Source organism: Procambarus clarkii, chromosome 25, assembly GCF_040958095.1.
Source record: "Procambarus clarkii isolate CNS0578487 chromosome 25, FALCON_Pclarkii_2.0, whole genome shotgun sequence".
Lineage (NCBI taxonomy): Eukaryota > Metazoa > Arthropoda > Malacostraca > Decapoda > Cambaridae > Procambarus > Procambarus clarkii.
In genome coordinates, this window is record NC_091174.1 from 4,433,526 (window position 1) to 4,460,399 (window position 26,874).

A 26,874-nucleotide genomic window follows, 5' to 3' on the forward strand; every position below is an offset into this window, starting at 1 on the left:
TGTGTCGCTAGATACTAGACACAGATGTCACTAGATACAGTGACGTCATAAAACAATAAGAAAATGATAGCATAGTGTGTCGCTAGATACTAGACACAGATATCGCTAGATCGCTAGATAGAGTGACGTCATTAAACAATAACCGTGTGGTGCTCAGGAAATAATGAAATATGGCGGCGGCGGTGTCAACAAGAATGGTGGCGCGAATGGCCTCGTAAACTTTGATATATAAGAGGGGAAAATCGCTCTTAGCGAATCGCCACATTCCCAGCACAACGATAAAGGCCAATTTAGAGGGGTAAGACGGTGTTGAGGCGTCTTAAATAAGGGGGGAAACCTAGCCAGGTGTCTTGGTTTCTGATACGGTCTTGTTTTGATAATTACTTACTGGGGTTTCTGATCATTATTCTCACGTTTTTGGGTTCTAATGAAGGTTCTCATGTGTTGGTGTCTTCTGTATTGGTGCAGTGACATGAGTGTCGTGATCTCTAGTGATGGTCCAGTCAGCATATGGTCCTTTCCAACACTGGTTTTTTCACACTGAACGGTTTTATATATTTATTTATATATACAAGAGTTCTTACAGTCTTGTACAGCCATTAGCGTGCATAGCATTTCGGGCCAAGTCCATAATCCTAATTGTTCCCTGGAATACGACCCGCCAAATTGTTTAACAACCAGGTACTCATTCACAGTTGGGTGAACAGAGGCTACAGTTAAGGATTGGCGCCCATTCAATCCTCCCCGGCCAGGATACGAACCCAGGACCAAAGCGCTCGCTAAACGCCAGGCGAGCGTCTTAATCACTACACAACGAGGATTGCTGAACGTTTTGTCCATATGTTGCAAGCCATTTGTTGCACGAAGTGACATCGAGGTGTATTTTGTGTTGTACTGTAAGTTTCAATTACACCTACCAAATTAATACCCAGCAGGTGCCAGTATCCAAGATCAACATAAATTTAATGTTGAATCAATGTTGATTCAATGTTGAATTAACATTGATAGCATTGATTCATTGTATACAATACAATACAATACAATTTTATTTAGGTAAGGTACATACATACAATAAATATTTACAAGGATTGTTTAACTTATAGGTATAGCTAGTACATACAATGCCTAAAGCCACTATTACGCAAAGCGTTTCGGGCATAACATCCTGGGAGCATTGTGGAACCAATGTCACTCTTGGATATTGTTCCCAGTGGGTAGTTGTTTCATACGCGCTGAGGTAGTTGGTGGCATGCGCAACACATCCTACACAAACTCAAAAAGCTGTCCAATGAAATATATGAAAATTCACTTTTGCAAACAGAGTGGTAAACGAAACAAGCTAAGTGAGGCGGTGGTGGAGGCCAAGACCGTCAGTAGTTTCAAAGCGTTATATGACAAAGAGTGCTGGGAAGACGGGACACCACGAGTGTTGCTCTCATCCTGTAACTACACTTAGGTAATTACAAGATGGGTCACACCCCAAATATTTCTACCATCCTGCACACAAAATTTATACATATCATATATAAATTATTGGTTAATATTAGAGCCAAAATATAGCACTATAAACAGAGTACAAATCTTCTACCAAGTATGACTATAGACACTGATTGAAGTGCAATGACATGATGTAGAAATGTACATAATCTGTGCATCATAAAAACCAGTGTAAACATAACACCTCTTAATGTCCACCGACTGATCGAACTCAACTAGAACTTTGACCGTGATCGGTTTGTAGTAAATTCTTATTACAGTCGGATTTGTTCTCGGCTCACAATTGAGAATTCTGAGTTTGAATCCCAGGCAAGACAGAAGTGGTTGGGCGCATTTTCTATCCCCTAATGCCCCTGTTCACCAAGCAGTAAGTAGGTACCCAGGAGTTTGTCAGCTTGTTGTGGGTTTGCATCCTGGGAGGGGGGGGATATTGATTAGTAATTAGACCTTGGGGGGGGGACCTCAATATAAGCCTGACCTGTACATATACACTGATTTCCTGTCCCCTGACAATGAATTATTACTACTAAATAAATAGGTAAATGCATCTTTAACATGCCCTTCCTTTCATAATAAAAAAATAAGTGGAGTAGCAAGTAGCAGTCACCAGTGGGACTTAGGCTGGGAACAGAAGGCAGTGAGGGGTCCCTCCACCATTAGTAAAGGTTCTAAAGCAGCAAGCTGCTCCTGGGGACTGTGAATGCTGAGTCAATGACTGACATCTTTGGGTTTTAATTACTGTGGCACCATTTGGCACTAATCAATGCGTCATCATTTGATGCTTCTTGAAAACAACATAATTTCCACTGAACACATTATATGATGTACAGTGTTCAGTTTTTGAAGGATTAACAAAACCATTCAAACCATACTCATACATTGTGTTTTCAGTTTGATATATTTTTATCCTCTTTATAATAGTCATATTTAGTTGTGTATGGCATTACAGTAATGTGTTTTCTTCACTAAATTCAAAATTTGTTCACAAGCTTCTCATATACTCCGTCGATGACTTTTTTCGATGGTTTTTCAGATGACATCCATTGTTAAGTTTGAGGGCATTTGGGGCGTGGGACAGGAGACGCCGCACTGTTACCTCCTAACTGTTGATGACTTCACCTTCCTCCTCGACTGTGGCTGGGATGAGAAGTTTGACAAAAATTATATTGACCGGCTGGCAAAGTAAGTTTAGAACCTCATATTTTATTTTATTTATTTATTTATTTAAATATACAAGAGTTCTTTCATTCTTGTAAAGCTACTAGCACTACTAGTTACTAGTACATAGCATTACAGGCAGGTCCTTAATCCTAACATTCTCCAGAATGCTACCTGCCAGAGCGTTTAACAACCAGGAAATATAAATTTCTTAATGCAATTTAAAACTGTTTGTTGAATTACAGTATAATATAGTATAGGTAAAAATACATATTCTGCTAGAATCAAGTAATGTATTTAAAATCTTGTTTATTTTAATATTGGGACTTTAATTATTTAAAAAATCTTAGATGTCATGTGCATAGTTTAATGAAATCTAAAATTAGAGATCTTGTAAGTTATCTGTATTTACAAATGTTATGTGAATTGTTATAGAAATACAAATAAATTTTGTGTTATTTACTAGTATAGTATTGTACATTACAGTATATTGCTGTACCAAATATAAATTGAAACCCCCCCATTTTGTATATTAGTTCTGCATGTCATATGAGCATACTGTGTACATAGATTATCAAAGGCCTGTATATAACATAGTTCAACTTTACATGTAATAAGTGCATGGCTCTATGATGGTAAACTGTTCCTATAATTTGTTACATACCTGAACTACCGTTTTTTTCATAACTTCTGACAACATATTGAAATATCATCTATAACGTGTTTGCAATCTTAACATAACTTTCTCTTATTGTGCATAGGGTCATTCCACGCGTTGATTGCGTTTTGATATCATATCCCGACCCTCTACACATGGGTGCCTTGCCATACTTGGTAGGAAAGTGCCAATTGTCATGCCCGGTGTATGCTACCATACCTGTCTTCAAGATGGGCCAGATGTTCATGTATGATTGGTTTCAGGTGAGTAATCTTTCTGGATAAGGTTACCTTGAGGGGTTTTCAGGGCTTAGCGTCCCCGCGGCCCGGTCGTTGACCAGGCCTCCTTAAAGGTTGACAGTCTTAATATTTTGTCTTGGGTGTTTTATTTTACTGAGGGCCATTAGCTTCTAATTGTTGATTGTATTGAGGCCCACTTAATTATTATAATAATAATAAAGTTAAAAAATTACAATATACAATTACAATTTTTATTATGCTCTATTTAAATTGAAGCAACTTGATTAATGATTAATAATAGTAATAATAATCGTGGTACTAATTATCATAACAGATAATGGCAATTGTATTGTGTGATCATGGTTGTATTTAGAATGAGAAATTGTAATATATTTGCAGGATATAAAACATTTTAACTAATAACATAATTATAGCACTAAAAATATAATTGTTTTACTCTGTTAACTATAATGTATCATACAAACTCTTTGGTAGAAATGATATTAGTATTAACAGTAATACAACTAATAATAGTGACAACAAATAAAAACACAAGAATGAAGGTAACTGCAGAAGGCCTATTGGCCAAAGAAGTTAAGGTGTAACTTAGGATCAGTTATAGATTAAGGGCAATATTAAAACTAGTTTATATAATATTTTGTGATTACAGCAGTTAAATATGTTTTAGCCATACCATTCAATGTTTCCTTAGACAAGGACCTAATGTTCTTATGAACAAGACTTTGCACAGTCTTGGCACATCAACATTCCAAATTGAAGCATTAGGGATACAGTACGTACCCTGGTTTGTGCCTTTAACCTTTTGGTCCGACTTGTTAATCTCAATTTCAGACTCGGAAGGGCAGTGTTAATTCCTGTTAGATTTTTTGTGCCCGAGAAAATGGTGCAAAAATAGTGTGTGTGTAAATTGGTAATGTATATACTGTAAAGACTAAAGGGAATTTTTTGCAAGTAAGGTACTGTACAGTACTGTATTTGAGAAATGACAGCTCACATACAATCATGTACAGTAATATTGAATAAAATGCCTCTTATCTTCAGTTGGATTTTTAATGATGCCGATTTAATTTTACTTACAGAGCCACCATAACTATGATTTGGTGGAACACTTTACACTGGACGATGTGGACTCTGCCTTTGAGCTCATCACACAAATCAAGTACAACCAGAGCATACCAATGAGAGGTAAGGTTTGTTGTTGTTGTTTAAGATTCGCTACTCAGAACGATTAGTTCCAGTAGCACGGGCTATGGTGAGCCCGTAAGAGGTAAGGGCAGTGTGCACTCTCTGTAGTTTTCAACACAAGTTACCCTGTTTTTACGCCACTCTTACCAGTAACATGTAATGGGGCAAGAAAGGCAAAACTACATTTGGCCACTTGCCTGTTTAATCTGTGATGTTGTAAAATATAAAAAGCAGTACAATAGGTACCTGGGTGTTAGTCAGCTGTCACGGGCTGCTTCCTGGGGGTGGAGGCCTGGTCGAGGACCGGGCCGCGGGGACACTAAAAGCCCCGACATCATCTCAAGATAACCTTAAGATTGTCCATGAAGTAAAGGCAGGAATATAGGTCACAGTGAAGGTGCTCTTGCTTTGAGTTTAGTTATTATACATGCTATAGAAACAAAAATACCTAAAAAGCACTGGTTGCTTATTGCTTATTGGGTTTAAAATATGAAAAGATGTACATTCATGAAAAGATGTACAGGTTTACAACCCTATGGGTGAAAAAGCATCTCCTGTTTTCTGTCCTACATTGTGTCTGTCTTTTGGTTTCTGTCCTACACTAATACAACACATTGTAATGGAAAACTGAGCCAATCATTGTAGATTGGTATTATATCCTTAGTTTGTAGAGAGTAGATAAGTGCTATAAGACCGTCCAAGTGGTTGGGCACCATTCCTTTCCCCCCGTCCCATCCTAAATACTTATCCTGACCCCTTCCAGTAGATGAGAGCTTATTTAGCTCTCCTTAGTAGAGCTAAATACGTGTTCTGTGTGAATGTATTCATGCCAGAGATTAGAAGCATTGCAATATACAGTATGCCCTAGGGATAATTTTACAAGTTCAGGTCCAGTACTTGTATATCATTTTCAGATAGAAAAATTGGGTGTAGGTTGCTTATTTTATTTAAACGTATAGCCATTCACATTGGCTTTTTATTTTCCTTTTCAGGAAAGGGAATTGGACTGAATATTTCTGCCCAGCCTGCAGGTCACATGATTGGAGGCTCCATATGGAGAATATTGAAAGATGGAGAAGGTGTAAGTTCTATTCATCACCATAATGGAAAAAACAAAACAAAAAATCATAATAAATTTAATGATTTGAAACTGACATTAAACAAAAAAAAAATTCTAGACTAAATCTCCCCTACGTTTTCAAACCATCCAAGCCAGCTTGTGGTCCCCGCATACTGCAAACCTGAAATCAAATGGTGATCAAGTAGGGATAAAGGTGAGGAGGGTAGGGTTTGGGTCACATTGTCACTTGTATCGAACCCTAAGTGGCTTTGCAAGTTTCAATTATTTCTTTGTGACTTTTTTTTTAACTTTAAATGTGACCCATTGAAATTTCAATAAGCAGACACTTAAGATAAGGGTTGATTCCCATTCCCAAGCCACACATACTATTGAGATTTGCATTGACATCTTAAAATATTGATGTTTGTAAATAAGCTGCAAAAGATTTCAAAATATAGTTGATCATTGGCTCTTTTTAGGTTAAATCTTTGAATGCAAAATGTTTTTTGTAAAAAGCATAAATCTCTACAAAAAAAAAATCTTGAAATATGTGGTAAGAGTCATTAAACATTTAGTTACTTTTCTGTGGGTGGTTACTTAAGGGGGGGTGGCTTAAGTGAGCTGTGGGTGGTTACTTAAGGGGGGGCTTAAGTGAGCTGTGGGTGGTTACTTAAGGGGGCTTAAGTGAGCCCTTGTGCCCACCTCCCAGTCACTAAAGAACACACCAACTGATATATATGCTTTTCTCCTTATATAATTTTTGGTTAAGAAAAAATCTAAATGGTTATAGCTGTTCTACAAGCCTGCTCATTTGAATGATATTTGATTCCTTTCTCTTGTATGGAAACCTATTAAATACAAAGCACTGTAACCAAGTTAGCTTCATGATTAGTTTTATAAATGCAGAGCCGGAATTACTTTGCTCATCCATCCATTGTCATTATCCTGCTTCCCACTTGTGTGAATGAGGAGGCACCAGCCTGTAAAAAGATTGGAAATGATACTATAATCAAAGGTTATTGATGTTAAAATGAGAAATGAGCCATTTATGCCTTTAGGGGGAAAATTGGTTCCTGGCTCTCCAACCGCTGATATCCCAACCACTTGGGCTGGATGGTAGAACGACGGTCTCGCTTCATGCAGGTCGGCGTTCAATCCCCGACCGTCCAAGTGGTTGGGCACCATTCTTTTCCCCCCGTCCCATCCTAAATCCTTATCTTGATCCCTTCCAGGGGCTATATAGTCACAGTGGCTTGGCACTCTCCCCTAATAATTCCCTTCCCTTCCAACCCTAGATATTGCAGGGGAATGAGAGGCTTATAGCACCATAGTGATAATAGGATCACTGCATCCCAATACCAAAATTGTCTAATACCTTGCTAATATCTCAAACTTCTGTCCATTTGAAGAAAATTTGTTGAAATACTGGCATGAATATTTATTTTGAACATTTTAACTCATGAATGCATGTGTTGTAACTTAATATCACGTATAATTTTTCTTGCAGGATATTGTGTATGCTGTTGATTTCAACCACAAGAAAGAACGTCATTTGGGAGGCTGTGAGTTGGACAAGATCACTCGCCCATCTCTCCTTATTACTGATGCCTTTAATGCTTCGTACAGACAGGAACGTAGACGCCACCGAGATGAAAAGCTTGTAGGTTAGTTTTTTTTTATGTACAACTTCAGTACTTCAGTAAAATCACCACATTGTTTCAACTAGAAAGAGTAAGAAGTTTTCTTACTATAAATGTCAAACAAAATACAAAAATAAGAGTGTCATTTTGTAGCCCCATTTACTCAAGAAAAATACTGTTTAGGGCCAAAAATAGAAGTGCTGCAGACAGATTTGCTAAATCTGTCTGCAGCACTTTTATTTTTGGCCCTAAACACTATTTTTCTTGAGTAAATGGAGCTAGAAAATGACACTCTTACTTTTGTATTTTATTTGACAAAATTTTATATTTTCAGCCCAGCTCCAGGAGACGTGCCGGGCAGGAGGAAATGTTCTGATAGCCACTGACACGGGCGGGCGCGTATTGGAAATGACACACATGCTAGAGCAAATGTGGAGTACTCGGGAGAGCGGATTGTCTGCATATTCCTTGTGTATCCTCTCAAACACAGGGTACCATGTCATACATTTTGCCAAACAGATGGTAATGTCATAATTCTCTTTAAATAGTAATTTGTTAATGTACATTACTGTATATACATTTTTTTTATATAGGAAAATTACAGCTTATATGTTACAAACATTTGGTAGTGTGGCAGTGGTGGATGACACAATCACCCAATGTTATGTACCTATTACAACTATTGGTCAATGGGACCTACTTTTTTGGGGGGACTCTTAAACCTATCTGCTTCTATATTGTATGTTCATCTAGTTTGTTACTCAATCCATCCTGGGAAACTAAAGTTGTCTAGTACAGCAATCTGCTCTTTTTTTTCAACTCTTCGATAAAGTGAAAATTTGTAATTATATTTTCTTTATGAATATCATCTTTACAGATTGAGTGGATGAGTGAGAAGTTGACTAAAGCTTTTGACTCGCTGCGAACAAACCCGTTTAGCTTCAAACATCTAAAGTTCTGCCATAATCTCACGGACCTCAACCGTCTTCCTTCTCCGAAGGTAATTTGAATTCGGCTGCCTTCGGCTCCCAAAGTAATTTGACATTGGCTGTCTTTCTTCTCAATGTAAATGGAACTTAGATGCCTTCCCTCTCCCATGGTGATCCAATGTTGCTGTTTTTTCTTAGATAAAGCAAAAAAAAACAAAAAATTGCATGCCCCCCCCCCATCCCAAAAATAAAGTTGGTAGCCTTTGCTTGGTGTTTACATCAATTGTAAACACTAATTTAATCAAATAATCTGACTTTGGCTGTCATCCCTCTCCCAAGGTAATTATAGTCCACCTCTTTGCATCAAGAAATTTTTCAATAACTAATTTATTTTCTAAATGTAGTATTGTGTTCTATACTTTGATATTTAGAAATTGTTCTATGTGGTAATTAGTGACACTTGAATATATGAGATTAAGTTAAGGATCTTGCTGTTAGTGAAAGGGATTGTACAGCTTGCACACATTATTACAAAACCTGTGATACATGACTTGTGTCTGTTAACAATTATTGCAGGTCTGGATTCATTCACTTATTTATTCATTCACCTATTTATTTATTTATTTATTATTTTAAGTGTTTATTCACTTACAAGTACACACACACGTGCATATAAATGGCAAACCAGTTTCAAGAGCTGTTTGCCTATGATATTGAGCTGAAATCTTCACACATTAATCGATTCCTACCTATGCAGTACAGTATATCAAGTATTTAGTAGAGTACTTAAAATGCTAATGCATCATGTCTATTTGTGCCTGCTGCTGTGAGAACTTATGCATAACACAAATAGACTGAAGACACTAGTAGTGCAGTAAGAGCAAGAGGAATAGCTTAAAGTATCCAATAGAAATTTAAATTAAAGCTTGTGAAGACTGTAAAGGGCAAAATAATGGGGAAGAATAAATGATGATAATATGTAGCACCCTTCAGCATTCAGTATATTGATCGTTAACAGGATGATCAATAATTTTTATACATGAGCATTATCATTACTGCATTTCCGCTTTCATGGTACTGTAAGTTAAATATATTATTGTATTTGGACAGGTTGTGTTGGCTAGCTTTCCTGACCTGGAATGTGGATATGCCCGAGAACTGTTTGTTCAGTGGGCCACCAATCCTAAGAACACTATCATCTTGACCTCAAGGTAAGATTGCATTATGTGTGTACATGGTCACAGATTATCTCTCTCTCAGTGCTGATGTTCACAGCTTTGGCCTAAGCTCTATCAGCAAAGTCATTTTATTCATGGTATTCTGGTTCTTGGTTCATGGTCACAGGTGTTTACATCTCGGCATTGGGTACATTCAGCCATCCCTCACCTTTGTGTTTGCGTTGTCAGTTTGTTTACCCACCAGGTTGCTTTATTGGCAGAGTGAGCGATACTTATATAAGTGATATATGCCCACAAGCATCTCTCTCTCTCCTTTGTTGGGAGTCAAAATATAGTTAAGTTAGGGATAGTTGAGCATGTTTGCCATGACACATAGGCCTCTTCCTCACACAGGCAACCCACCTGGTAGCTAGTGAGAGCCTTCGTTTAGCAATCAAAAGTGTTGTCAAGTAAAGACATTACTTATGGAATAGCTCTTGATGGTCATTTATGGGCTGCAGTGATCAATTTTTCTGTGGCTGAGCCCAATATGACTCTGCAGGAATGTCTCAAAATTTCCTGTAGTGCTATGTTGTGCTCTGCACTGATGTCTAGGAGACTGGGATCATGCATGACGGAACAGCCTAATAAGACATCTCAGAAAGGTACTTTCCATCTTAATTCTCCGCAGTAATTAAAAGCTTGTTTTTAACAGGGGTAGTTCGTATCAAAATTGTAAAATTGGGATTATTTCTAGGACGGGCCCAGACACGCTGGCAAGACGACTTATAGAAAACCCACATATTAAAACCTTTAAACTTCTTGAGAAGAGAAGAATGAAGCTGGAGGGACCCGAGTTGGATGACCACTACCGGCAGAAGCGAGAAGAGGAGGAGGAAGAACAGAGGATCAAAATGGAAGAGTAAGCTTGAAAGTTAATATGAACATTTTCTGTTTAACTTTCTTTTGCAAAGTTTTAAAGAATTTGATATATATGTATATACTGTATAAGTTAAATACATATACTGTTTATATATATTTCTTCTATCTAATTGGTCTCAAAAAGCAAAAAAGTAGAGAGATGCATAGATACTGAACTATATCATATAAGAGAAACTACAGACTTAACTGTTGCATGTAATACAACATAAAGGATAGTCTGTATCCTTTTTTAGTGGCCCCAATTTTTGTCATGATCATTAATATAAACCTTCATTGTTTTATACATTGATTCAAAAGAAATCATCTCATTTATTTTGTGTGTGGAACATTAAAGAGACCGGGTTGCAGAGAGTGCTAGACTTGGATTCACTGTATTAACGTATGTACGTAGTTTCCCCCACGTGAGTAATAAGGTTTAACGTCTGACCATTAGGGTAGAATCATCAAGCGACAGTGAAGGCGAGGAAGGGCTGGAGGCGGGCAAGCATGACATTATTGTGCTACATGAAAAAGCTGGTACCCAGAGCATGTTTCGAAGTCGTAAACACCATCCCATGTTTCCTTTACATGAAGAAAAGGTGAGACAAGAAAATTGTACAGGGTATGATTGTAGCATTCAAATACCAAATACAAGTACAATACATTGTGTGAACACTTATGAGTTGTAGTGAAAAGTATTATCGGAATTCATATTTGGTCTGTGGCATTAGCCGCTCAGTGTGAATCAAATCATCTGTTTTCAATGCTACATAATAAGTAGAAGAGTGCATTTCACAGTGAGCGCTTAGTGCACCAGACATTCACATCATAAGGTCACATAGCCATTCAGGATGTTTTATAACACTGCTTCTCTGAGCCATTGTCAAGCATTCTTGTACAAAATATTTTGACTGACTTTGTGGAACAACTTTGTGGTGAACCAGACCCTTAATGTATAATTGGTGCAGTTTTTATTTTACTGTATGGTAGTGAAACATGTCTTGTAGAACAGAGTTCCAGGGCACAAGGAATGCATTTAGATAATCAACTTCCTTTTTGCAACCTTCAGTGTACATACACAAATGTTAAGTCCTGGAGCATTTGTATGATGCATCATTTATGGTATGGTTTATAATTTTGTCTGAAATTGTAGATACATACTATATATATTTTGCAGATTTTGTAAGTCATGATTTGAGATGCCAGTACAGGAGTTCAATCACAGTTTGTAGAGTTCTGTACATTCACTCATCTTTCATCTTTCTAACTTACTTCCATGCTGAATATGGAAGGTCTGTATCAAGCTTCATTAGAGAACTACAATTACTAATTAAAGTTAATTAAATTTTTTACATTAAGCATTGTCTTCTGTCTTGTACATGTATGAATGACAACTGTGTTTTTTGTGCGGAGCTTCTGCCAGTCTGTCACCTTGTTTCTTCAGCAGCTATCTTAATCTAATATGTGAGTTGGGTGTTTACATATTCAGCTTCCATATTCAGGGAGCCGGTCGGCCGAGCGGACAGCACACTGGACTTGTGATCCTGTGGTCCCGGGTTCAATCCCGGGCGCCGGCGAGAAACAATGGGCAGAGTTTCTTTCACCCTATGCCCCTGTTACCTAGCAGGAAAATAGGTACCTGGGTGTTAGCCAGCTGTCACGGGCTGCTCCTGGGGATGGAGGCCTGGTCGAGGACTGGGCCGCGGGGACACTAAAGCCCCGAAATCATCTCAAGATAACCTCAAGATAACATATTTGTTAAATACATTGCAGGTACGAGGCGATGACTACGGAGAGTTCATTAACCTTGAAGACTTTGACATAGGATCCATGAAGGAAGAAAATAAGGAGAATATAGATATACAAATTCCTTTTGAAGACGAGGATATTATGGGTGAGTAGTGTGGGGAACAAGTTGAGAGGTAAGTCCCTAATATAAAGTGAGATAAGAGTGTTGAGGAGCACAAGGCTGATGGTTGAAGTACAGTGCTACAATATGTTCAGTCAAACTTAATTCCACAAGTTCATATATGCAGACCCTATTGTCATTACAAATTATCACTAATAATATTGAATAAACATGAATATTCGACCTCATAGCCATTATCTGCCCCCTTGATCAGCTACAGTTCAAATATTTCTAGTTTACAGTTAGTTTGATAAAGAGCTAAATACAAATATTATTAGGCTATATATGTATTCAGTATAACCCAAATTTAACTGAAAAGGTGTTTTTTGGTATGGGCAATTTTCCAGATATTGAGGAGGTACCATCGAAATGTGTGTCACAAACGGTAACTGTCAGAGTTGCAGCCCAGATTCTCTTCATTGACTTCGAGGGTCGCAGTGATGGCGAGAGTATTCGTAAGATTGTGGAGGTGAGATGAATGTCTCTTATGGTTTTTAAAGACAATAATTTATTTCCATTTCAATTCTGTTTATGAAGGAAGCCCACGATTGAATTATTCATGCATAGATTCTCCTATGATCTCTTTTTATATCTTAGTGGTTTGGGAAGATGTTCGTTGATGTACTATTCACAGATCAGTGTATTCCACACCCGGGTTTATCATTTTTGAGGAGTGTATAGAGATGGTTTGGTAATATTGGGCAATATGATGATAGTGATGGAGAGTATAGTAGTTATGTGAATTTTAGGGTAGAAGGAGAGTAATGTCTAAAAGATGGGCAGGCATGGTAAGTGTGATTAAAGAAGTGAGGCTATACTGTGGACAGCACACAAGAAGGATGAGGATATGTGGACTCTGTTTACAAAAAAGCTATGAATGTTTTAACATAATTTTTGTTAACATATAAGGAGTACTGTGTCCCCCTAGTCTTACAAAGGAATAGACCACTGCTGTGGGTAATTAATTCCTTGATGTGTAACTGTGTTGGTTCGCTATGTGACATTTAGAATGGAAGTTGAGGTGACTGGGTGGATGGTATTGGGTATCCTCAACAGGAATGAATAGCTTATAGTTTTGTGATTATTATTATTATTTTTTTTTTTTTAACATTTGCAGTTCAGCAATATGTGGAAAATCTAATCTCACACAGAGGGCCTCACAAATAACGAGATGTATATCAATGAGAAAATCCACTGGCGCTCTGAGGTGACTGGAACCTGCAGTGGCAGAGGTTGCGGCAAGCAGTACGCTGGTTGAAGCATGGGTCGTGGGTTCCAGTCGCCTCTGAGCTCTGGTTGATTTTCTCAATGTACCTATTATTAGTGAGCCACATAGACCTCTGGTGGTAGATTTTAGAACTATTTTAACATATTGGAAGAAGACCTTGAGCAATAGCTTGAAAGTGAATAAATATAATTGTGAAAATTTCTTCATGCATGGAGTGATGCCATTGGATGATTCCAGTAATATGTTTTGAAAATAATTCCCTAGGAACTTTTGCAATAAAGTATTGTACTTTATTTTCCTCCACAAATTAGATGATGGTATTTATTTCATTGCCCAGATATGTACTGATGTCACAGAATAGCACATCCCCCTCAAGAACAAAAGGGATAATATAGCTAATTAACCCTAATTTGACAGTGTAGCAGAGAAGAATAGGTCTTGAAAGGCATGGAAAAAGTAGAGAACTTGGCACTGAAGATGAACATGCTAATAATTTATTTATTATTTAAAACATGTTTTTTAGAACTGTCATGAGAGATATTTTAGTGCCTATACTTTTTTTTTCCAGGCAATGCATCCACTAAGAGTGATCCTGGTGAGAGGCTCCCAAACAGACCTACAAGCTTTTTCCGACAACATCCGCACCATGACTCGAGCAAAGGTGTTCACCCCAACCCTCGGGCAGGTTGTTAATGCCTCAATGGAGTCCCACATTTACCAAGTGAGTCATGAATTAAATATATCTTCCAAGGTTGAAAATATAAGCAGTGTTAGCCCATTTCCTCATGATATTTGGCAGCTTAAGAGGAATAAGTAGATAAACATCTTTTGAAAATTGCAGTCCAGTTGACCTGACCGCACATTAGAAGGTGAAGGGACGACGACATTTCGGTCTGTCCTGGACCATTCTCAAGTCGATTGTGAGACTTGACTTGAGAATGGTCCAGGACGGACCGAAACGTCGTCGTCCCTTCACCTTCTAGTGTCTGGTCTGGTCAACATACTTTAGCCACGTCATTGTGACTCATCGCTTGCAGTCCAGTATTCAATAACACTTAGGAAGGCTATTAAACTTTATGCCTCATATTTAGTGAAATTTCCTTGAGATTTGGGCACTTGGTATGCACTCACTGCTTCTTGGGTTGATATGTTGTCACTGTGGGCCTTATTTAATTGAATACTTTACTTCCTCTTCAGATCAAGCTTGCAGAATCATTGGTTTCATCACTTATGCTGCTGCCTGCAGGGCGTGACATGGAGGTAGCCTGGGTAGATGGCTGTGTTTCTTTCCCGGCAGAAATCACTGATGAAACAATAGAAGGGGCTGACAGACAAGGTTTGTCTCTGGCCAAGTATTTGTGTTCAAGGAGATAAATATTTTTTCTGATGGTCAGATTCAGTAATGTTGACCAGACCACACACTAGAAGGTGAAGGGATGACGACGATTCGGTCCGTCCTGGACCATTCTCAAGTCGACAATCGACTTGAGAATGGTCCAGGACGGACCGAAACGTCGTCGTCCCTTCACCTTCTAGTGTGTGGTCTGGTCAATATACTTTAGCCACGTTATTGTGACTAAACTATTAAACCCCTCCCATGGGATGTGGAAGCATGTAGCTTTTAGTGAGAACGTAATAATAAGTTCCCATTGTCAGAGATGGGAAGCCTGTGTATATACATATACTTTAAGCTTATATCAAGGTTCAATTGCAGGTTGAACTACTGACATATAAATCCATATAAATTGATCCGTCTTACTTACAGATGTTGAAGAATAATTCTAAAGAGAGATTGACAATTGTGAGTTGGGCCAATTGCGACCACTTATAATAATTTGTGTAAATTAATCTTGCTAATCCACTACCAAAATATTTGTATTGCAGTTATCTCCAGTGAAAATCAGCGCGATAGTGAAATGGCAGTGCTCAATTTGGTCCCAAAAGAACAGGTAAAATTAATGGCTACTTTTATATTTATTTTGACATGCTACAATAGGAGTGAACAGTGAACTTAAAGGGCAGTATGGTTCCCAGAAGAGAATAATTTTTTTTTTTTTACTATTAATATTGCCATTACTCTAAAGAAAATTCTTGTTTTTAACCAAGCAGTGTTGTCTGTTTTGTTTTACTGACTTTCTGACTGTCTTTCCTTGGTCGCGGCTAACATGAATAAATTTACAAATAATTTTTGTTTATAGAGCCTTGCTCCCTGCACCTCTCTGAGGGTGGGGGGGGGGGTCAGGTTCTGGCTCATGGTCCTTGGTAGGCCAATAAGAACTCTATGACCGATGGCACTGAGTGGGTTGGCACTTGATCAGTATAGTAGCTTTAGGGAGCGGCCGGGGCTTACCCAGAAATTGGTGTTTCATTACAATTTTGTTTTGTTTCCCCACCAGGCACCCCCTCATTGTCCGGTCTTCATCAATGATATTCGGCTGAGTGAATTCAAGCAGGTTCTTAGTCGAGCAGGAATAAATTCAGAATTTAATGCTGGTATTCTGTGGTGCGCTAATGGCACCTTGGCTCTCAAAAAAGTAAGTAAACATTATTATTAATCAGCTCTTGGGTCATGTTTCTTCTCAGATACAATACCTTATTATGCTGTTCATCCATTTTCTATCTTGCTAAAGTCCTCTTTCAGTAAAAGCTACACTTTGAATGTCTTCATCCATTATTACAATTCTTATCTAAATAAATAGGGTTAAGTGCTTAAACCTTCTTATGGGGTTTGAAAAGAAGGATTACCACAACTAATTACAGCTGCACCATTCTGCACTCTCAACACACACCTTAATTTTTTCTTTTATGTCTCCACTTTTTTTTATCCATTATTTATGGATGCTTTCCAAGGCAGGATCACCAAAGGGCCCATTGGACAGGATAACATCTTGGCAGAGTGATATTTTGCTTTTGTGCAACAGGAATCTTTTCAAACATCTCTATCATGCCATACTGGTGCTAGGGAGTCACTGGAGAATAATTCAGCCCAGCCCAACTGTAGAAAATTTAATCACTTGTATACAAAGCACCAGTTTTGCACATAGCTACCTTCAATATGGCTAACCACCAGATAACAGCACTCACACCATTCTAGGGCACTCTGCATTGGGTCTCGGCACATTGCTACGTGACTCATCCGCTTGATAAGTGGGATAGGCGCAAGTCCAGATTCAGTCGAGTGTGTTGTTTACATATTTAGAAATCTAGGTTTCATTGAGCAGTGGTCTAAGGTTGCAGACATGCTAAAGCAGTTTATACATTTGTGGTTCCATGGTGCTTTGCTCCAATACTAAACATTTACCCTGATAAAGTATCTCGGGAAAATCTGGTTAGTTTCATGTACAAGCGAGCAGTTTGTTTCCCCTTTCTCTCTGATGCATGACCTTTTGTGATCATACTTGTGTGATTTTTGTTTGGTCATAGACTACCCTTGCCCTTTTCTTAAAAGTTGGACAGGGTATTCATTCTTTTTAGAATTGAATATAAGTAGTCCTCAGGCCTGGAAGGGCTGTAATCAAACCCTTCCCCCCCTTTCCTGTCTAACGATCAGCCCACCCTCATCAACAAAGGTCAAATGCTTATTAATGCAGCTGCCAAACTTCCTGTTAATGAATGAGAAAAGGTTTACACATGATTTGCGACTGATGACACTTGAACATTTCTCTAGCATTGCTTCGCTGACCTCCGTTTGAATCACAACTCCATAAACGCTTCGTCCATGTACTTCAAGTACAGTGTTTGCCAAGAGAACCTAAACACCTAACCTAGCCAAACCTACACCTAATTATACATAGAACTTTAATAAATAACTTGCATATTAGAACAAACCCATTTTTAATATACAGCATATTAAAATTGATGAATATGTTTTGGGGCCGGCTGGCACTTTAAAGAGCCTGGACAGGCTGCTAATGATGCCTTTAGTGATCTTGTCTGAGGGAGCATCTGAATGTCTTGCTCAAAAAGACACTTTTCATGTTCATTCAGATTTTTTTCTTTTACATGAAATATGGATGATGATTTATTAGCCAGTGAAGGAGAGGATATCAGCTTTCACAGTGAATTAACCAAAACTATGTTTGAAAATACACAATGTATCTTATCACTGCAACTTCAAATAAATGTATTTTATCAAATTTAGACTTGGTAGGCAACTTTGGCTGTTAGGTATGACATTATATATACTGTACAAATTTAATTAAATCAAAATTTCTTTCCAACAGCAAGATTCTGGCAGCATATCCCTAGAAGGCCCGCTAAGTTCCGATTACTATGAAATTCGTGAGCTTCTGTATTCTCAATATGCAATACTGTAATGAACATTCATTAACTGCAATGAAGGATCTGCAGAATAGAGGTTAACTGAATTTTAATTAATCTATGATTTTTAATTATCATGGCAGCATGTAACATGACCAAAATAAGGTAGCACAAACATCACACACACACACACACTGGTATAAGCGGACAATTTTTGGAGCGAGACTGCAACTGCTGTCTACATAATGTACCACTGATGTAACTGTGTAGCCCAATGTTATGTCATATTACTCATAGTTAGCATGTATGATAAAGATTGTTAACTTTATATTGAGTGGGATGTAAACAGGGACACAGGGTATTGAGTGGGATATTGGGAAGTCTGATTTACCGATTGATTGCCAGTGAGGAAGTTAAATTTGTTTATATTTACCAGGTTAAAAAAAAAAATATCCAAAAATACAAGTACAGTATATTGTCTGTCCTAAATATTTTGAGAAGATATCATAGGTATTGCTCCAAGTTTCCTCATAGATAATGTGATTATCATTTACATGTTGAAAAGTTGCAAGAATAGTTTACAGATAAGAATAAAATAAAATGTTTTTATAAAAAATACATTAAAGATGTACAAAAAATACAAGTGCTAAACTTTACAAGTTTTATTTATTTACACATCACTTTTGTCACAAACTAATATTTGTGATAATACTTTCTGCGATGAAAAAAAGCTTCGTTGGAAATTATCAGAAACTTAAGCTTTCACATCAAATTATACCACAAATGCTGTGCAACGATAATTTTTTTTAAACTGGAACTACATTATACAATATAGTGAGATGGTTTTCTTGATAGAGGGCTGACCAAGGAATGCTTATATCATTGGAAGAGGTTTGAATTTTTCTATATACCACAGTAGTTTTTTAATCCATGTGCATCACAGTGTAGTTTATAGTATACAAAGAATTCACATTATCACGTTGAATCAATGAGAAAATCCGTAGGAACTATGAGGAGGATGCCTCGGGAACCCTAGCGGATTCGGTGGAGTCCCAGGTTACATTACTTTTGTAGCACATCGTGGTTTAGAAGTTCAAGGTGTGTGCAGGTTCAAATCCTTCTCATGTCTCCTAATTTTCTCATTCTATGGTTTTAAAAGACATGATCATGCTGTGCTGCCTCAAGACACTTGAGTTTTGTTCTGGAACTAGACTTGCTGAAAAATTCTGATTTCCTTTGATACAAGTGCACCTATAATGGATAATATTTAAAAGTACAATTTATTATGCACATTTCTTTCAGAAAAAACATTTACAACACATTTGGTATACAATAAACAATAATTTCTGTCAAAGGTAGCATGTGTCTCATGGCATACATAAAAGTAACAAAAAAGTAACACTTTGCCAGTTGGTTATACAGCACTTTGTTGTTCAGAATATTTCTCATAGTTATCATTCAGGATTCCATTACAAGAACACAAAGACGAAGGAACAATAGGGGAAAAAAAAAAAGATTCTCAATCCTGAAAATCAAGATATTCTATAAGACGGTGAGCAAAAGTTTGCAGAAAAAGGCAGCTCTGACAGTAAGGTGCAGATCTTCCTTAAAGTGCCCACAGCACACACATAAATGAACACTGCTACATGCACCGGCAAACATTGCTTCAGAGCACAAGTCTGAACACACCAAACTGGTAAGAATGTTATATATACATATGTATATGTTGTATTCTATGTACGACCCTCCCTTCTGAATATTTGTAATGCATACAGAGGGAACTTATAAAGTATTAAAGTACATCCTCCTACCCCTATTCATTAATCTCTTCAGTAATTTATTTTGCGTATAACTTTTAGTTTTTCTTTTATTTGGCTTGCTAGTGTGATCCCAACAGTTATTTGGGCTGTTCAATTAAATGCAGTGTTCCAACCATGTTGGAACACATGCACCCCCCCCCCCCCCCCGCCACCCCAATGATCTAAACAACAAAAGTTATTTTATGCGATACCAGTACAGCATTACTATTTTGTCAGTTTTCTGACCTGCATTTTACCAGTAGCAGCATTACTATTTTGTCAGTTTTCTGACCTGCATTTTACCAGTAGCAGCATTACTATTTTGTCAGTTTTCTGACCTGCATTTTATCTTTACTTTATCGTTACCTCAACTTCTGGTAGTCATCCAAAGTGTACATTCGTCCTAATTCATCCTAATCCATTTGTTATCTTTTTAAACTTTTCCATTTTCATTGTCAAAATTTTTCATGCTCATTTTATTGATCAGTTATGCTGCAGATTGCCAACTTTTTGTGATACAGGGCAAGAATATAAAGCATCACAAATATGCATCGGGAATCCTTGGCACCTGATAGGGAATTCATAAGGTAGGAGGCAAGGGAGTATATAAATATATACCCAGTAGTAGTAGGCATCCATCAGTCTCGGGAGACTATGGAGTTGTGCTCTGGTTGTCAGTCTGGAATGGTCTCTCCAGATCGACAGTATGTATATACAGTATATATATGTATATGTATGCGTGTATATCATGCACACACTAGTGTGGATTATCTATTTGTACCTGCAGGATCAAGCTGTTAGGTCTTGGATCCCATCCTTCACATCTAACCATCAGTTGTCTAATGTACTGACTTCCAACCTATTTTCCTGTCATATCTACTACATGTATTTTCTCACACATACCCCAGGATACACCCCATAGCAGGTGTCTAACTCCCAGGGATTTATTTACTGTTTTTATACTATGATTCCCGAGTGTTGTCTGCTCAGCTAGATATGTACCGCAACCTTGATTCGGCAAACCTTACTTTGGCAAATCTCCAGTTGCAACACGTACTTTGCCAGCCGGGTTTACTCGCCCGCTTTCCTGAACAAGTGTTTGCTGGTGGGTAATGTGTGGATTTGCTTAGAAGGCAGGGCTGGAGTTCACAGACTTGTGGGAAGGTTACTGGGCCCTTAAGTACACCAATTTGTGGTTATGTCTTAACCTCTAAAAAATAAGATTTAAAGGGTTGAATCCTGAGAAATACTGGCAATGAGAGTGAAATATCTTTGCAGTTAGGTTCCCGCGGTAGTTATCCATTTTTATGATCTGTTGAAATTAAAATTTTGATAATTGAAATAAATTCGCAGGAAGAGAACTATTATGGTATAAATGGTAACAATTATTGTGGCTCCAATCACATTTAAAATTATTTTTGCAGAAAGTTGGAGTCTTGGGAAAGCCATTAAGCATATTTCAAATAGAATTCTATGGTTTATTTTCAGTCGGCATGTTTCATTCACATATGTATGAGAAAAATTATTTTTTTTAATGAGATTTCTAGGCTTGGACATGGGAAATTAGCTAGATGTGATAATCTCTTTGCAGACAGATTCTCCTAGTAGTGGTTCATCATATGATAGTGTTACAATCAGGTATAGTTAGGGTTTTTCATGCACCCACAAATGGACGTTTTCAATAGAGAGAAAGCAATAGACCCTTCCATAAAGCCCACGAATGGAATCCCCATAGCCGAGACATCTGTATAAAAGGCCTGGACCATGCTCGAGTCAGCATAGTGATTAAAGACTAGACTTTCATAGCTACTTACTAAATAATGTTTAAGTGTTTAACTAGTGTTTAAACTGAGTAGAAATAGCAAAAATTAGTTTTCTTGACTATAAATATGCTCTGTTGATGTTGAAAAGAACCTAAATATTTTCATAGGATAGTTTCATTCCCATTGATTGTTAGTCTTTCCTTATATAATTTCCTTTATTACAGCCTCAATGTCATTCCCCTCTAGTTCATAGTTTTCTGTAAATAAATTAAAAAAAAATTTTTGGATTCTTTACCTGTCTTCTTTTCCTCCATGGTGCCTATTCTTGCTGTCTAGGTTGATTAAACATAGGACTAAGAAATTAATTAACAGGTGCCAATAATAGGTTCAAATTAAAATTAATTAATTAACCCATAGATCTTTGGAAATGTTAGGGTATGAATGATAACATTAATACCATGATAAAATCATAATCCAATTTTTGTAGATGAACGAGTTGGCCAAATTTTTACCGGGAAAGACCAAAATGACAAAATTTGAATTTATTTGGGTTTTTGTTCACCAGAAATCTTAGTAATCCAAATTTTTACAAGTTAAGCACTCGAAAACTAAAACTCAAGTTTATTCGGATTACCAAAATTTGGATTACCGAGCTCTTACTGTATGGTAAAAGCTGCAAGGCTTTGTTGGAAGCCTTGCAGTTTATTACAGGTAATTATACAAGTACTGAACTGTACAGCAGGCATGTCAAACATGCGGGCTGCATGCAGCCCTCTGCAAGCACACCTGCTGGCCGCACAAAGGACACTAATACTTTACGTATTACTATGTAATACAAAGCATACTATATTCTGCAATAATTTTCATTAAATGACTTCAATTAGTTGTCATGTGTAGCCATTATAACAACAAATATGACCCATATGGCCCTTGGGGGACCCTCAGTTTAACATGCTTGCTGTACAGTACTTGCATAATTACCTTTAATATGTTATCAATACAAACAATTACAACACTAGTGAATTTAATTCCATTAAAATGATGATTGTAAACTTGTAAGGGTATTTTTCCAAGGTGTAAATCCTTATTTGCAGTTGCATACCTTTCCTGTTTGTGGCCTAGGAAATTAATAGGAATGATCAAAATTATGCATAAAATGACTATGCCAGGAAACTGCCATAAACACTACCCATTTTCTGTAACTTCCTTAATTGATATTGTAGGAATTTATCAAACAAATCATTAAAATTAATAACTTGCTGTAATAGTGGAATACAAACGCTCTCACTATTTTATGCTACTGAATAAAAGAATTTTATGTCTAGAGATAAATACTGTACCAAGCTGTGGGCTTAACTTTACATCTTTCTGAATAATTTTATTTTTTTTCCCAGTTTTTGCTAAAGTACCTGAAACTTTGAATATACCTATACTTCAAGCCTGACAGCCATTTTCTTTCTTTGCATATTTTCCAACAAATACCATTAGAAAAAATGTGTCAAAGACCAAAAAGATTCGTATGTTTATATATGAAATTAAAAACTAATTTGTACTTCATTGCAATTACACATACTGTACATGCCCCTGAAATTAAAAATAAAGTGAGGAAATCAAGGGCACAATATTTAGCTAAATTTGTACATACTGTCATGTTATACAATACCTACTTTGTGTTACCAGATTTGTAAACTAAATATTAACATTTATTATTATTTTAAACATGTGCATACTTGTATGTAAACATTTACAATTAATGGAATGCCAGAGGATTGTACTTTGAATTAATATAACCCAACTTTTGTACATCTCTTGCAAGACCCTCTTTTTATATTTAATGACTACCACAATGCTCAGGCAATCAGACCATAGGCTTTGTTCTGCAGTATAAATTTATAGAAGAGCAACTTGATTGAGCCAGAGATGGCCCCATAAACCAGGTCATAGCTTATACACTATCATTTGGGTTTCTTTGCTAAGCAAAATGCCTGTTAATCCCCACAACTCTGCTACAGAGCTAAGACTGGAAACCTGTTTGCCTTTATCTTCTCCTCATCTCTTTTACTCTTGACTTATGCTCTTGTAAACAATTCTACTTACAGCTTGGCCTGAGGCAAGGCTTCTTTTTCATTCAAGGTAACTCAAGGTTTTGTTAGTTTTGATAGCCCCAATAAATTAACGGAGAGTTCAGGTGGTAGAATCTGTAGGGAACTCAATAATCCTGACTGATTACTTATCCATAAAGAAGTAGTTTTAGCAAAGATGCCAAATTAGATGCGTGGAGACAATGTGGAATTGAGTTCATACAATTAAATACCGGTTTATATATATTAAGCACACTAGCTGTTGGTATATTGATTTATACTTCATTTCCTTTCGTATCGTGAGATGCTTTAAAGTAGGGTAAAAAAGGTTGTTCTTAACTTTGCTAGGCTCCTGTATTAAGAATTTATATTACATTAATTTGCAAAAACTAACATTTAGTGCCACATAAGGTGGTTAATATAATCTTCAACATTAACTCCACCTGTAACAATAGAATTTTGTAGAGGAATAGTTGACCACTTTTCACCAAACTGATCACACACATTTTTATCAGCCATGCTAAAAATTGAATTTTCATTGTTTGCACACTGTATTCCAACATGAAAAGAACTTCGAATATCAAAATTATGAGAATTGGTTAAATAATTTTTAGTAGGATTTGAGTTTAACTTCAACTTCTGTTTTTCTTCACTACCTAAGTTTAGCATTTCCAAAAAATTATTGCTGCATTCTTCCTGTCTTTCACTATCCTTAGCTGCACCCTTCTTACGTTCCAACCATAATTTGTACATTAACAAGGTCTCATTTTTTATATCACTTACCAAAAGTAAATCATGTCTCATGTTCTGGCTAAATATCTTATTGGCTTCTAATGGGGCATTTTTTGTTAGTTTGTGGTGGTACATTTGTGAGCCATTCTCGGCTTGTACTGTAGATTTAGTCCAACTTGCCTGATCATAGTCTGGTTCAAACTCTCGGAATGCGGCGGCATTTTGCAGCTGTTTACTACCTCGTTTTGAGTGCCTATTTTGTATACTATTCTCCTCTGTAATACCCTTTTCATTCAAAAGCAACACTTCATTCTTTTCTCTAATATCTCCTTCCTTAATAGTGTGTATTCCAAGTTCATTGTTCTTTTTCACTTCAAAATCCAACAAGAAGTGTTCTTCTGTAATTTTGTCTTTTACTGCTACTGTATTGCCCATTTTCATTCTTTGGTGTAATTGTGCTTTTTCTGCATACATACCATTAAATAATGCATTACAGTAATCATTTGTCCAGCCATGTTGCAGTGTCATTTTATCTTGCACTCCTGCTTGATCTTTGATTATGTTTTGCACTTGTGTGAATGTCCGTTCAAGTGAACTATTCCTCTCCATATTCAGTTCGCTTCCAAACATTTTTTCATATATTAAACGTTCTTCTTGATTTAATATTCCACGTGTATCTTTGCTATTTTGTGGTCTGTCACAGACCTGCAGAGGAGCCGAATTGTCTTGCAGGATAAATCCATTTTGCTGCCACTCCCTTTTCCAATTTGTTAACCCATATTGTGTCAAATTTATTTCTTGTGGTATGCCACTTGGCTTGGAACTCCTGCATTTGTCACTGTTCATCATTAATGTTTCATCCTCCAAAACTTTCTTTTCCTGGGATATTGCATTATCCAGACCAATCATATTCCATGAGGGGATTGAAGTGTGTGCTGCACTGTTATCCTGCAGTACTGACACCTGTCCAGCTACTCTCTCTTGTGGTAGAGTAACATGACATGAACTAAAGGCTGTATTATTTGGTACAAAAGCCTGCTGCCCCACTGAATTTCCTTCAATGGGCACTCCTTGCATTTTCTCTGCTGGTAGCATATTATTCATCCTTGACATAACTTGCAAATTTATATAATGTTCACCAGCTGCCCTCTCTTGACCCACCTTTGTGTTTAGTGTTAACAATCTATCTATTGACTCCACACCTTGTTGTGCCACTGTACTCGGCATTTTCATTATCTCTTCTGTTTTATCTGCCAGTATCATAGGCGGCTGCAGTGTCATATCTCTGCTCATGCTAGCTTGTGTTGAACTTTTATTATTAGTTTTCCCATTTTCCTCTTCCTGGCTTGGGTATGTCATCTTTGATGGTTTAGTCAGCTTCAGATGCAATGATCTGTTACCAATCTCCAGATTTCCTGATTTTGAGCCACTATATTCAACATTTTCTTCAGATGCCTCAACTATTCTAATATTAAAATCCGGATGCTGAGTCAGATGAAAAAATAGTGCCATGTTTGACTGGAATGTCAAGCCACAGCTAAAGCACTGTGAGAATAAAGTAGAGTGCTTACCCTTTTGTATGTGAAATCTCACCCCCATTAGAGAATCATATGCTTTACCACATTTTTCACACAAATACTTTTTAGGTTTCAAATTGCATTCATCACAGCATTTTCTAGATAGTGATGTTTTGAGAACTTGTTTTTCACATTCACTACAAGTACTGTATTCATTTTCTAAATGTGTCTTTTTATGTTCATTGTATTGTCTCTTACTTGGATATACACTATAACACATTTTACATCGATAAGACTTTCCTGAACTGTGCACTTTAAAATGTTTTATTAATGTTTTCTCTTTGCTAAATTCTTTACTGCAGTCTGGACAATGAAAGCACTTCAAATTGTTTGCCGACATGTCTGTCTGTATAGCTTGAACAAAAATTTAAGAATAAATGTATTTTGCAGTATAATACTAATACTTCAGCACTTCTTGAATTACTGCAATTCTTGAATTACAGCATTTGTACAAAAAGAATCAATGAACCTTCTTTGAATTCCATTCCAAAATCTCAATAATATCAATACAGGATTGATATCCAACACCTCCAGGCATCTTGAATACTGTATTTGCCATAACTTTAACACAAGTCTTGTAAAGCTGTAATTTTAAGTTCTTGACTCTTAATTCTCAAAGCTTTTGAAATATGCCTCAATCCACATCAGCTCTTATCTGAAATTTAAGAAAAATTATATTGTACTGTACTCCTTTACCAAGAAAAACTAATTATTTATCCATTGGCAAGGGAAAACAGTATTGTCAAGTTCTAAAACAAATTAAATATATGTTAGGAAACTCCAATTTCTGGTTTTGTAATTGTGCAAAGAGTAGAAGAGGAAGGCCAAGAAAATGAGCAGACATGTTGAGTGATAATGTGTAATTATTAAATGCTGTACATTTAAGCAATGCACCAGTAGTGGCAATGAATACGACCAAGCAGTAGCAATTTCAGGTGGAAATTATGGCTCATTTTGGTCTCAGTGTTACGAAATACTGTACTGTACTTTACAATCTAAATACTGCCGTGGAAATTTTACATGAGCCTGGCTATAATAGTCTATCATGCTAGTGAAAGGT

At 36.9% G+C, this 26,874-nt stretch overlaps 2 protein-coding genes across 2 annotated transcripts; one reads left to right on the forward strand and one right to left on the reverse strand.

The window, feature by feature from the left end:
• Window positions 1-127: 127 nt before the first annotated feature.
• Window positions 128-18,521, forward strand: Cpsf100 (cleavage and polyadenylation specificity factor subunit 2). Its single transcript, XM_045739529.2, has 18 exons — window positions 128-298; window positions 2,531-2,679; window positions 3,417-3,576; window positions 4,653-4,758; window positions 5,751-5,839; window positions 7,326-7,482; window positions 7,793-7,980; window positions 8,336-8,458; window positions 9,498-9,598; window positions 10,302-10,466; window positions 10,920-11,064; window positions 12,239-12,359; window positions 12,722-12,843; window positions 14,171-14,323; window positions 14,800-14,938; window positions 15,487-15,551; window positions 15,999-16,136; window positions 17,826-18,521. The coding sequence occupies exons 2-18, from the start codon at window positions 2,531-2,533 to the stop codon at window positions 17,916-17,918; spliced, it is 2,214 nt and encodes a 737-aa protein (XP_045595485.1). The 5' UTR covers window positions 128-298; the 3' UTR covers window positions 17,919-18,521.
• LOC123756402 (uncharacterized) lies at window positions 18,510-26,154 on the reverse strand. The gene has a single exon (XM_069331182.1). It carries the CDS (start codon window positions 26,152-26,154, stop codon window positions 23,902-23,904), a length of 2,253 nt encoding a protein of 750 aa, XP_069187283.1. The 3' UTR covers window positions 18,510-23,901.
• Between the last annotated feature and the right edge of the window lie 720 nt (window positions 26,155-26,874).

Excerpts from the sequence above, each read along its gene's own strand:
- LOC123756402 (XM_069331182.1), bottom strand. The coding sequence starts at position 26,154 with ATGTCGGCAAACAATTTGAAGTGCTTTCATTGTCCAGACTGCAGTAAA.
- Cpsf100 (XM_045739529.2), top strand. The coding sequence starts at position 2,531 with ATGACATCCATTGTTAAGTTTGAGGGCATTTGGGGCGTGGGACAGGAG. Across the intron at positions 5,840-7,325 it reads TATTGAAAGATGGAGAAGGT|GATATTGTGTATGCTGTTGA; the intron begins GTAAGTTCTATT and ends TTTTTCTTGCAG. Across the intron at positions 10,467-10,919 it reads CAGAGGATCAAAATGGAAGA|GGTAGAATCATCAAGCGACA; the intron begins GTAAGCTTGAAA and ends TCTGACCATTAG.